Consider the following 13,920-nt stretch of genomic DNA (forward strand, 5'->3'; position numbering starts at 1 on the left):
TACCGGGACTGTCCCGGGAAATACGGGACGTATGGTCACCCTAATCATCTCCCTTTTCTGTCAATTTTTTCAATGATCAGGGGGTGGTCATAGTAGCTAAAAGCCCTGTATAATTATTATTGTATTGTATTGTAAACAAGTCGAGTGAACGAGGTATATGTATCATGCCACTGAAGCTTAGTGATACACGGTACCGATTGCTTGCAGTAAACTTAAGAAAGTGAACATTTATCCCAGCAAATTTCCGGGTAATTAATTTTTCTTCCCACTTATGCGATGTTATAATATCATGTCAGATCATTTTCAACTAGCATAGCTTGAAGCTTCATTATTTTATACCGAAACTTGTTTTTCTGTATAATCTGTGTTAGTGAGAAAATTTTTAGCTAGAGGTTTTTACTAATATTTACAGTTGTAATATTGACCTATCAATAAAATCTTTCATGAAAGAGGGGTTGCGTCTGCTGGAAGGATCGGAAGGAACCCTCCTAGTACACACACATTAGCTATTGTATTTTAAGACGAGAGAAAAATCACACCTTTGGTGAAAATTTAATTTCACCATGCATCAAAGATGCTGTCAGATGCATGATTGCAGAGGAAAGTGCTCATATAATGAGTTAATAATCTGTCAAATAATTCAGTGTCTCAAAGAATACAGAACTTGTCAGACGATGTTAAGAGCACAGTCATAAGTCAAAGGTTGTGAATTTTTGTATCTAAGTCGACAAAAGTACAGACGTTGCACAATATCCTGTGCTACTTGTAATTGCTAAGTACAAGACTTAGAATTTGAAGAAAATCTTTTTATTTGTCACCCATTGAAGGAGTCGTATGACTGTTGAAGACTTATTTGAAGCAATTGATCATTATTTCGTTGAAAAAATAATTCAATTGTCAAAATGCATTGCGTTCACGACAGATGGAGGAAAATCCACGGCAAGTTGTTACTCAGGCCTTCATGCACGCTTGGCGAAAGTTGTCCCAAAATGAAATATTCACTGCTGTATTCAAAGACAGAGCCCTGCATCGAAACCTTTGACTCTAAATTCAAGAAATATTCTTGATGAAGCAGTCAAAGTTGTCAACTTTATCAAGGTGAATTCTATCTACTCCAAGTTGTTTAAATTGCTATGGGAGAAAAGACATGGACAGCCTTCACGACACTTTGCTTTTGCACACCAAAGTCAGGTGGTTGTCCCAGGGTTTGGTTCTGACATGGCTGTTAGAACTTTGGCACGAGGTAGTCTTTTTTTGGAAGTGTTCGATTGTGAAGCAAGAACTTTTTCAGATTTTCTTGGAGATTCCATGTGTTTTTCTTTAAAATCTCTAATATATTTCAACCTTTAAGGTGAGGGAGAAACAACTGCAAAATAAATTTTGCAGAAGAAATTAATTAAAAAATTATTTTTTATTATATCGCTACAGTAGTTTTAATAAACTGTTTCAAGAGATGCTATATTCTGTCAATATTTTATTGGATTTAATTTGGAAAAGGTGTGAAACATTGATTTAATTTTTAAATATTGCTTCTTTCTTCAGAATTTCCCACATTTTAAAAATGTTTTAAACTGATGGAGTAAAAAATTAGTTTTTTTAATTTTTTTCTTTGTAATGCTTTTATCTATATAGATACCTCTTGATGAATCTTTGTCGTTGGATTATCTTCATTTTAACTTTTTGGGCTTGACTTGAAGATGGTTAGGAAAGTCATATCTACTTGGAACTGCACACTTTTTTAACCATGTTTGACTCAATTTGGTTCTCTCAAAACAGTCATCAAAATGCTTGGCGCTCATGAATGTATTGTCTATTGCAACAAAATCTTCTCTTCATAAAGCTTTCTCCCGCAATTCTTTTCTACTGTTGTCTTCGGGAAATGTAGAAGATAACAATTTCTATCAATAGTAATTTTATTAGTCCCATTTTTCTTGAAACTTATTCAGCAATTTGAAAGAAGAAAGAACATCAATACAAACAACAGCCCATAACAAATGTTACTGTATCACGACTTGACAAATCTCGGGAAGCAAGCATGGTATTTTTCTCAAGAAAATTCATCCTGCTACACCAGAATTAAATATTAGTAACTACACACCAAAGCTTCATGTAACCCACAAGTAATTTTCATTCAAGAACTAAAAAAAAAATCAACATAAAAATAAAAGATTGTTCATTTAATTTACCAATTTTAGTTCTCTGAGAATTTTATAATATTGTGCAGTGTTCAAAATCATTAGTAGTCCAAGACCATTGATTAAACAATCGGACCGCCAAGATAAAAATTGTGGTGGTTCGCTGGACCAGAAGCAAAAAATGTCACCAGTCAGTTTGACACCTGAAAATGTCTTGTTTCTTGCTGAAAATGCTAAAAAAACATGCATTTATGTAAAGATTTTGTTTTAATTATTTCATAATCAATGTTGCGGTTAAAGGATATCAAAGACTTATCAAAGAGGATAGTCTCTCAATAAGTCGCCATCTGGTGGCAGCGTCAGCAGTTTTGAGCTTGGCCTAAGTCTTGTCCGGCCGTCCATGTGCACACAAGCTCCAAGAAAAGATTGAGAGATTCATTGGCTTTTCATTCAAGCGGTCTAGGGTGCTCACCCAGAAAGTGAGAGGACATGGGTTCGGTTTCCCACAAGGGCACTTGTATTTCCTCTCTTTTCAAAAATCCATCCTCGCAACAGCCAGTTGTTTAAACACCTTCATACGGATAGTGGTGAGTGACGTCATCCTTTGAAAAGTGATATACTCTTCTATTGTCAGATCATGTTGGACATGATATCCGCTAACGCATCAACCATTAGCGGACCACTCGTGATATCTATGAACCAAGGTTCTCATATTCACTGGTCCGTCGGACAAGTGACTTTTATGTTTCAATTCTAACGCTGCCGTGTGACATTAGACATAATTTTTGAGTAATGTATGTTTCAGATTGAGTAAAAAGAAACATATAGAAATTTTTCATCATGGGATTTAATTAGAATTTCTTAAAGCCAGAACCATGCCCCCCACAAGGGCAGGGCTGACATGGCCCTCAAGCTTCGGATAGTTCTCATCATTTTTTTGTTTTTTCACACTATAAATTAACTATAGAAAGGCCCATGTAAAGTCTGACCAGATACCCTGCAGATCCCAGCCTGGGTGCCCTGCTCCAGGATGTGGGGATCATGGCAGGGCCCCTAGGATAGGATTTTTGGTGAGCCCTAACAAGGGCATACGCAGGATCGACCTTTGGAAGGGGGACAAAAATTTTCTTCCCTAGAAATTTTGAGAGAGAATTACCACCCTTCCAAATGCTTTTAAATTAACAGAAACTGGTTAAAATACCATAGGTTTTTTTCGATGAAATATTAATTTCTTTTTTTTGCTAAATTTTTTTTTTGGTCTATGAGGGAGCACGAGCTTTCAAAAAAAGGAAATTTAACTCACCTGTAAAAGGTAATCTTGCCATATTTAAATAAATGTTTTGTTGCAACCATAAGCACAGCAGGATTTTGGCATATCGAGCGGTTTTTTAAACACCCACATTGTCTACGTGTGTAGTAACCATTGGAATAACAAGGAATTTCTGCTTACTATTCGTAAAAGTACTCACTCGTCACATGGTTAGGTGCAAGAAACAAAAAGCAACCCTGCATGCGTGAGATCTATGGCTATATTATATCTATGATTCTAACATGAACTATAAAATGTGTAAAATGTCAGCAAAATAATATCACAATTTATAACAATTCACATGTTCAAAGCTAAAATTGCATTTTTATGTCTGTTCTATCTTACCTGAAGATATCCATTTTCTCATCATAAACGATGATGTCAGTACATATATATAGGCTTACATATAAATAAGTTCAGTGGACCTCATCATCAGTTTGATGCTGAAGGGGGGATAATGCTCTCATCTTGACTTGAGTGAGTGTATTTATTTTTGTAGACATTCTGAATCAGTTTTAGGTCCTAATCTAGTACTATTTTCAGTTACATGATATGGTTGTAGAACAAAGTGGTTTCAAGAACTGGATATTAATGTCCGAATTAAGGAATTTATGGAAAGAAATTCGGAGTTAATGCTAGCCAATTCATAAAATAACTTCAGATTGTAAAATTTTTCCAAAAGCATCATCACTAATTTTGCTTTGTTATGTGAACATTTCAATCATTTTTGGTCTTCATTTTGAATTTTATCTCTCTGTATTCCCCCCCCCCCTTCTTTTTCAGAATGTTGGCTCATAAAAACAAAAAGCTCAAAACTAAGCAAGATTGCCAAAAATCAAAATTATTATCTGTGAAAAAAATAATAAAAATAGCAAATGCCATCGAACATCCTCTGGATGCAGTTGGAGATTACACAACATATCCAATAGATTGTTCCTCTCTTCTGCATGTTAGCTGTGCAAAGGCATTGTCAACTGATGAGGCAACTCAAAATGAAGTCTTTGAGCTGGTTAAGCTGAACATGGAAGAACTTTATCAGCAAAGCAGCTGGGGATGGAGAAATCACCAAAAGAGAGCTGAGCTCACCAATGAAAATTCCAGATACTTGCTATTAAGAGATGATACTGATAAATTGGCAGCCGCTTCACATTTTAGGTTTTTGGTTGATGGAGACTTGCCAGTGTTATATTGTTATGAGTTACAGGTTCATTATAATTTTCAGAGAAAAGGTATCGGGAAATTTATGATGCATATCCTATTTACAATAGCACAGAACCTGAAATTGACAAAAGTCATGCTGACTGTATTCAAGCACAACAGCTCAGCTCTTAAGTTTTATGTGAATGGACTTGGCTTTGAATTGGATGAAACATCACCATGTGATCCTAATGAAAGTTATTTGATCCTAAGCAAACAGACAACTAAAAAGAGTATGCTACGATCAAACTCAAATTCTTTGATTTGAGAAAAATTCAATTCTGTGATCATGAAATACATGTGGTGTATGAGATATGTAATCTGATTACGTGGAATGCACAAACAATATTCATGCTTTTATGATCTGATTTTTTTTTTGTTTCATATTTTATCTTTATATTTAAAAATTATATATTTCCTTAACATTAATAAACTTTCTTAACATTAATATATTTCTTTTCCATAAAATTTTGTTATGTCTAATAACACATTTTCTTTCATATATATGCTATCATATAAACACTGATTCCACGGGAATATTGTAAGCATTTGAATAGGCGGTACTGAGCCAAAAATAAAGACCTACTGTACATAAAATAGCAAGATCTAAAAATTTTCATGCTTCATTAATTGAGTTGTAATTGATAACCCATTCAGTGATATATCTATACAATGGCCAAAAATATTTGTGATGGTCTGAAACAAGAAGGTGAACAGAAAATATTGCATATCGTCAGTCTTCAAAGTAATCCTCTATTAACATTCAGCACCTTTTGCCACCATGCTTCCAGCTATGCATAGCACTCCTCAGCACCAATAGATTGTCACCTCTTCCATTCCATGGGCAATTTCCTTCATGCGAAATCCTTCACTTATGTGGCAGACACTCAGACTTAATTGTGTCCAAGCTCCTTGATTTTTTTCTTTTCGCCAGGACTTTGTTCAGCTGGGAAACCACAATGCAACATTGCCAAGAATTAACTTTGGTAAAAAGTGCTGGATGTTGATGGGAATCATTTTGATTGAGAACTAACAGCACATGCATTTTTTTTTTAAGAAAGTTGATAGAATCTTGCTATTTATTTATATTTGTGTCATTGAATCTTTCTGTGGTTCGGTATTTCTAATCGTATATAGAATGATCAGAGAAACTGCAAAACCTAGGACAATTGAAAACTTGGTTTATTCGAAACTCAGGGGTACAGAAAAAAAGTTCAAATTCAAAATTTGAATTATTCAATTAATCTATACTAGATCCTTAAATTACTAAATTGCTACTTAATCATCAATATTCACATAGGATCAGTAATTGATCTTGGTTGTTACATTATTCCACCTCTCTGGAATTGGCATTGCTGTAGAATTTCTTGACCATGCTCAAAGCCTGATTCACGGAAATAGTTACTGACCATCAGTTACAAAACTGTTTTTTAAATTTTGCTAATCATTTGCATGGTATTAGGTTAGAAAAGTCTATTTTCATTAGAATTTTTTAGAAGAAACTGTTCTGAAGAAATCTGTTTCCAAAGGTTGAGAAACACAATTCAAAGCAAGTGCTACACATTTTCAGTGCATTCTGGCTAAACTATGTTAAAATAGGCATTAATTTATCAAAAGAAAAACCTTTAAATTTACAAATTAGCATTTTGAATTCTTCTTACACGGACAGTCATTTCTGAAATTGCTCACCAGTCATCCAAATTCTTTTGATGAATTAATTCAGCAAAGGTAATCTTTTTTACGAATTTAGATTTTGTTGGTTTCTGATCATTTAGCCTGGTAATTTTTTTGAACTGAGTTGCTAAACATTAATAAATCCAACACACAAAAAAAATTAATTCTGACGTACATTTTGGCATACAAACAATGCTGTTTTCAAAGGAAGAAGTGCTCGTTTTTTATTGCAAGTTGTCATAAAACCTGGGATTATCTTTAGGACTTACCCGACCATTTCTTACACGTTGCTCAGCAGAGAGAATGTTAACATGGCTGTTTGAGCCAGAAGTTGAAGTAGAAAAAACCACCCACCATGCTCCTAAATTCAGAAACGCTGAATTTTTTTAAATTTTATTTTTAAAGATTTACTGTGTGTGTTTTACATATTCATCAACAGCCAATAGCCCTGGATAGTAACAGTTTAACAAATTGGTCGAGACTGCTTGTGGATTTTCCCCAACTGTTTACATGCTCACACTAAAATCCTGATTTTTTCCACCTTAAAAACTTTGAATTATCCAAAATTAGAATTAACCAAGTTCCACTGTATTTCATGCTTGTTATCTTTTCAGAAATGATTGTACCAGAATATTTGTTTTCCCAGTGAGAAAATTAAATACTTATAATATTTATGTTATGTATATAAATAAAGGTAATATATGAGTATCAAGACTGAATGATAGTTGATATACAGGGTAATTTTATGAGTGGTGCCGCATGTAGCCAAACACCTTTAAAACTTTAATAAAACACTGATTATACAAAATGCATCAATTGTTTTCTGTCAAAATCATGTTTTCACGTACTTGAGCAGAGAATATCATACAAATTATAATGATGGCGAACATGGTGTTTTTATAGGGTGTCTACCAAAAGCAAAATTTGGTGACTTTTCTGTGACCTTTTCTTGTTTGACAAAATGAACCATGCTGGACAGTTTTTCATATCAGTGGTTCCCAAACTGTGAGTCACAACCCCCTTAGGGGGTTTGTGTTAATAAAATAAGGGGCTTCTTAATGAAATGAAGGAATGCGAGTGAATTTACATAATAGAAACACTTGATAAGAAATAAATTTTAATCTTTTGTGCAAATTTTCACGGGTCATGATGATGTCAATACATATACACACAGAAATGTATTTTGATCAACCGTAAAAATTTTTTATGCTGGGGGGGGGGGTGCAACCCCTTCATGTTCCCATGTATCTCTGCCCATAGTAAGCACTGCCTTACAGCACAAACAGAAATCAAATTTCTCTATCAGAGTCTTATTCCTGAGAAAATTTGCAATTTGTTCATTTTTGCAGCACCACAGTCATTTTGTGCCCACAATGGTTTATTCAAATGAGCCTAGTAAAGCCAATTACAACTGAGAATTATAACACAGTCCTTAGTTGTGTCAAAACCAGGGGTGCTGTGGGTGCTCAAGCACTCATGGTAATTTGTGAAATAGGTCTCAGCACCCCAGAATTCATTGAGAAATTGAAATTTTCTATATATAAAGCTCAACATAAGCAAGCACTCGTTCAAAATACCCCTAATGCCCCCACCAGTCCTGTTAAACTGAACATGTTTATATATATATTAGCAACCTCAGCTGTTACATGATCATTCATATGTAGCACATATTAATCATTAAAATTCAATGCTTTGGAATAGTTTTAAAATCTTTCTCAGGTCTGCATCTATTTTGTTACATTTGGGTAGCCATCAGGCTGTATTTAAGTGCTTAGATAAGATCAATTTCTATTTGGTGCAAGTGGGTACATAAATAAAATTGTGATTCTCTCACACGGTCAAATGAAATACCAAATGAGTGTGTGTTCTTCCCCTCTGGTATTAGATCAGAGCAGGTGTGATTAATGGAATTATTGCACATGTGTCTGGTCTTGGCTATCCAATGATTACCAATTTTTGGCCCGCACACACATGATCAAGAATTTCAGAGGAATCGTAAATACACCAAGTGTTTGCTTCTTTTTTAATATCCCATCTATATATGCACAAACCAGTTGTGGTCAGATTCCTAATCATACAAGAAAATTTTTTTCACAAGTTGTAGTTTCTCTGTGATTGTCCCATAAACCATCGCAGCTTGTTTTCTCTGCCACATCATACAGGAGCATAAATGGTACGAGGAGGGAGCGATCCACCATCCACAAAAAAATTGTTTTATTTGCATGAGTGGCAGGACAAAAGTAGATGGCCCCCAATCAACATGCACAGCCTTAGTGAACCACATCCCTCATGTTCAAAGAGCATGTATCCGCTTAAGTACATGTGTCCCACAAATACCCCACACACGACGGACTGAGTGAACACAAAAATTAACCGACCCCCCACTCCCTTCTATAAGTGAGACAGGATAGGGGAGATCTGTAGTGGTCTACTAGAGAAAGAGTTTTATAGGGGATTTATCAAATATGGAATGTTCGTTCAGGTGCCCACAAACTTGGGAAAGGTTTTTCTTGTATTTGGCATTCCCAGTAAAGATGTCATTACAAATATTTTTTGGGTGGTTGATGACATAAGCATCATTCAATCCCCCCTCCCCCGTCAGCAACCCTTATTAATGCTGATGTAAAATTTGAATGGTCTCTTTATACGCAGACATGCCAACATGGCATGAAGCCCCTCAGTAGTGATGAATGTTGAGCTTCACCGGAGAGTAGGGGATCCCCCGGCAGGGCCGGTGTTCGATCAAGTGGCACTCTCTCCATGGCCCCCACAAGGGGGAGGCTGACAGGGCCCGGGACGATTCTCATCATTTTTTGTTTTTTCACGCCATGAATTCACTATAAAGGGGCCCACTAAAAAGTCTGGTCTGGGGGCCTGCCAAAGGTCCCATCCTAGGGGCCCCACATCAGAATGTGGGAGCCATGACTCTATCCCCTTCCCGGGGGCTGATCCAAGGTGATGCATTGGAGGGGGCAATTTATTGTTTATTGGTGGTCACTACTATTCCCTAAAATATAGAACTTATTTATGTTCCCATACTATCAGACTCTTGGGGGGAAAGTCACTTCATCAATCCTCCCGGAAATTCCTTTCTCTTTTTCCCTTGTTAAATAAATTGAAGAAATTGGCTGAGTTACAGTTGTCTAAAGCTTTTTTTTACTCAGAATGGTTTGATTAGTTATAATTGCTTTGAAAATTTATTTATAACAAACAATTTTTTAAATATTTCTTGAAGGATATAGATGTAAATATGAAAATCGACATTTTTTTGCACTAAAACGTACACAATGACCAATTTCATCTGTACCATCACCAGCATCAGTTGTTCTCGCATCTCATCCATCTCCATTCCTCTAGTTTTCACTATTCAATTCCTCGAATTACCCCACTCCTGACACCAAATTGTTCCGGATAATGTCTCACAAGTCCTTGAAATGATCAGAGGATGACACAATTTTCAAGAAGTCACAGATTTCTTAACCGGAAACAGCTTTTTTTTAATTATTCATAAATCGCAAGAATCTGGCATTAAGGATAAAGTCCAGCAACAATTTTTTCTCTTGTGATCGCCTCACTATTTATAGGTACGGTCAAATCTTCGAGAAAAACGAATATTCCAGAAAACTTCGCTTTAGTTTCCAAGTTAGTGGCGCCACCATACAGGCAGAAAAATCTGGATGTTTTGCGCTGTACCTTCGCATTTTTCATTTGGCAACAGGACATTTCCCAAGTTTGAGGGGTTCTTAACAAATTACAAAAAGACTCGTAACATTTTTTCACACTTTAAATTCACTATACAGGGGCCCATGAAAAATCAGGCCTGTGTGAGCTGAGAACCTCCAATTAGGGACCCTGCTGCAGAAAGTGGGGGCATTGGACGAACCAAGGGCCCTTCCGGAGGATGGAGTTCACACATCCTTTTTCCTATTCACGTATTTTAAAATCCAATATCATACGCTTGTTATTAGCTCTATCATCATGCTCTGGCGTTCGCCTAGATCGCAAGCTTGTCATCGTATTCCAGTAGTTCTCAAGCTTTTGTGACCTGCGTCTCCCTTACCTAATTCATGGTTCATCTGTGGCTTCCCAGAAGAGTTTTGCGGATTTCCAAAGTTTGGCACTTCAATGCCTTCAAAGCATAAATAGGCATGCAAATCAATGTCTCAAGCTTGCCGCGATGCAGGGCCTAAACTGGGGGAGGGGGGGGGCAACTGCCACATGGGTGGTCAAATTTAGGCGGCAGCCGTTTTAGGTGGGAACAAAGAATACTGTTGTAAAATTATTGAAGTTTAGAATTGTGGGGGAGGCAAAAATCCTAGTTACGGCTTTGCCGTGACGCACACTTTACTTGGCAAAACAATTAATGCTGAACAATTCGATCACAGACTCTATTCTAGTCTGGGATTTGTCTTCTCGAATTCTCTCGTTCCGTCACATGCCCATACTGTACAATTTTGTCGTTTGCTATAGCTAGTCAACAAAGATTAGCACGATAAATGATATAATTGCAAAAATCACAACTTTCTTTCTTTGTGTCCTTTATCATGGCCCCCACATGGGTTGGGCTGACAGGACTGTAGCCTAGAGGCCCGGCACAATTACCATCATTGTTTTTCCTGCTATAAATTTACTGAGAGTCCCCACCACCTCGTGAAAACTCTGGATTTGTGGATCTGCCAAAGATCACAGCCTAGAGGCCCTCCTCCACGATGTGGAGGTCATGTCCTTATATGAAAACTAATATTGTAGTCCATGATTTTGAAAATACTGCTTCAGGGGAATATTACAGATGTTGAAAGGTCCCAAGAAGCAAAGAAAAAGTTCTTTTTTTTTTGTTCATCCAGCTAAATAGCTTTCCCATAATGCCTGCTCCAATATGCACACTAACAGATAATGTCTCTTCTGATTCCCATTTTTTGTTTAGCCATCCCCCACCCCAGCAAAAGAAAAGCCTGAGGAAAAGAAACAGAGAAAGAAGAAAAAAATATTGAGTGCCTGGGAAAAATTGATATTCAAGAGAAAAAAACTTTTTAAGGCTTGTAAAAAAAATCCATGACCTTCACCCAAATTTTGTGATTTTTCCATGACTTTCCTGATTCCTTGACTTTTCCATGATGGTAGACACCCTGTTTTACTTACTGTTGAAACACAGTGAGGTAAGTCGAAATTGAGGGAGGGGTAAGTGGAACCCCATATGATTTGTAAAATTCAGTTAGCTTCTGGGAATGGTCTCTTGCTGAAAAAAGTTTTCTTTTGTACTTCATACAGAGAAGGTAGGTTTGTTATATAGCTACCTGTTGTGCTCTTTACATTTCAACCATTTCTGAAAGTTTGATCTAATTATTGAATATTTTAGTGTCAAGTTTTTCATTTCTTATTATTTAATCTGTCATTTTAATATAATTATGATATTTCTTCAGGCAGAGTAGGAATTAAGAAGATTACACTTTCCCTCTGTTGAAGAAAATAAAACCAATAAATATATGCAAACATCGCACCTACTTACATTGGTTTTATTAACAGTGGTATGCATAGCTCCCACAAGGGCGGGGCTGACAGGGTTCTAGCCCTGGGGGCCCAGGAGCATTCTCAGCAATTTTTGCTTTTTCACGCGATAAATTAACTATAGAAGGGCCTGTGAAGTCTGACTGGAGGACCCTGCAAAAGATCCCAGCCTAGGGGCCCTGCTCCGGGATGTAAGAGCCATGGTAGTATGAAACTGAAGAAAGGGATAAAGTTCCTGAGTCAGCACCAGCTGCTTTTATAGACTCAAAAGATGATTGTTGAGAAATAGAGAAACATAATATATGAGATAATAATAAACCAGATATGTCAACATTGGCTTAAAGCTCGTCAGTAGTGATGAATGTGGGGCTTTGCCATGGGGGGTACCCCCAGGGCAACATAATCATAGTGCAAAAAAAAAATAATCACTTAAAAATTTAATTTCTTTTAAAATTTTAATTCAAAGTTCATTAAATACAGCACCTTAGTGGCACTGGAACCTAGAGGGCTCGGACCACATGAGCCCACCTCAAAAAACAACGTTCCAAGGTGGCTGAGTCCTTTAATAACTCATGAATATTTAATGCAATCCTAACCTGTATATGCCCTTGAGGGCTGTATATACGAATGTCTAGCAACCCTAGACCTCTCATTCCCATTCTTCGCATCAGAGCTTCTACAGTACTTATGACAAAACATTCTTTCCGACACAAGTTCTGCGAGCTCGACCACGCACTGCAAATGAAGCCAGGTCCTGACGCTGAGCCATTCAGAAACCTGTTTTTAGTCCACAGCATGGGGTGGTTTTCATGAAGGAATTTTTTCCCCAAACAGCAGAAAGCCTTCTCGCGACGCTTTGACATCATTAAAGTTGCCCATTTCAACTGCAGCCATTGGATAAAGCAGGCAATCGCACTCTCTCACATGCGTATACAAATTCATCATTATGGTAAAGATCTATGCAATTTTATAAAAATAAGTAAAACACCATAAGAAACCCAAAGACCCGATTTTTTTTAAACCGATTTCCAGAGTACTGAGAGTGTCTCCTGTAGCTCCTTGCAGCCGTCCATAGAAACTATGGACAATCCATAGCAGTTGGCAATTCTATAAAACTATTCCAGAAGCAAAGGTTGGTGACATAAGCACTGAGACCTGGGGGCTGAGGCTGTTCGAGACTCCTCAATAAATTTTGGAAGTGGGAGGAGACAAGCGTCTCCAATAATCAATGAATATACGATTTAATGCACCCCCCCCCCCCCAAGCACGAGGGCTTGAGTCCTGCATATTTGGGATGACTGGAAACTTTCAGCCTCTCAATGTTAGTGGTTCTGATTGGTGGTTCATGTTGGTGGTTCTGATTGGTGACTGGGTTCTTGTCAACCTCTCAAATAAAAAATAAAGATGTTTGCTGGGCGACTAAATCAAAGTTAAGACTCTTTTAATAGTTACGGGGGAAGGGGGTTATTTTTACATCATGAGTTTTCTGAATACTAAGGTGATTAATTAGCTTTGTATGCAAGAATAATAAAATTTTAGTGCTTTTTTATGGTTGAAATGAATTTTTAAGATGGTGATTACAAGGAAGAAAATTCATCTCTGCCCCCGTAGCAAAAATAACCAGTCTTTCGAGGAATCTGGTATTAACAAGTGAAGAGGACATTTCTACATACATGTCGCTATCTGGTGGCCTGTCATTCATGAACTATTAGTTGATTGCTGCCGCTGTCCATGTACCGAGCCTTTCAACATATATATACGCTCCAAGAGAGAAACATTCTATCTGTTTCCTCCATAGCTTAGTTGGTATAGCACTTGTCCAGCATACGAGAGACCGGGGGTTTGAGTCCCTGTGGGGGCAGGGATGAATTTTCTTCCTTGTAATCATCTCGAAAAATAACCAGTCTTTTGAGGAATTTTGTATTAACAAGTGGAAAGGACATTTCTACATAAATGTAATATTGTCCCTGAAAAAGGAAAGACTTGAAAAATCTACTTCCATACATTTTCAAAAGTTTTGTTAACTTCTTCAACATAGGTAGGTTGAACTTAAACTAATGAAAAAAAGCAGTTCCCCCTTACCTCAGTGTACCTTAGCAC

At 36.9% G+C, this 13,920-nt stretch overlaps 1 protein-coding gene across 1 annotated transcript; it reads left to right on the plus strand.

The window, feature by feature from the left end:
- The first annotated feature begins 113 nt into the window (after window positions 1-113).
- Naa40 (N-alpha-acetyltransferase 40) lies at window positions 114-5,238 on the plus strand. The gene is made up of 2 exons (XM_089246916.1): window positions 114-248; window positions 4,228-5,238. The coding sequence occupies exon 2, from the start codon at window positions 4,229-4,231 to the stop codon at window positions 4,907-4,909; it is 681 nt and encodes a 226-aa protein (XP_089103042.1). The 5' UTR covers window positions 114-248; window position 4,228; the 3' UTR covers window positions 4,910-5,238.
- The last annotated feature ends 8,682 nt before the right edge of the window (window positions 5,239-13,920 follow it).

The sequence above is a fragment of the Pholcus phalangioides genome, unplaced genomic scaffold (assembly GCF_987345545.1).
Source record: "Pholcus phalangioides strain wild (caught in Gottingen) unplaced genomic scaffold, Ppha-v1.0 ptg000017l_1, whole genome shotgun sequence".
In the NCBI taxonomy this organism is placed as follows: domain Eukaryota; kingdom Metazoa; phylum Arthropoda; class Arachnida; order Araneae; family Pholcidae; genus Pholcus; species Pholcus phalangioides.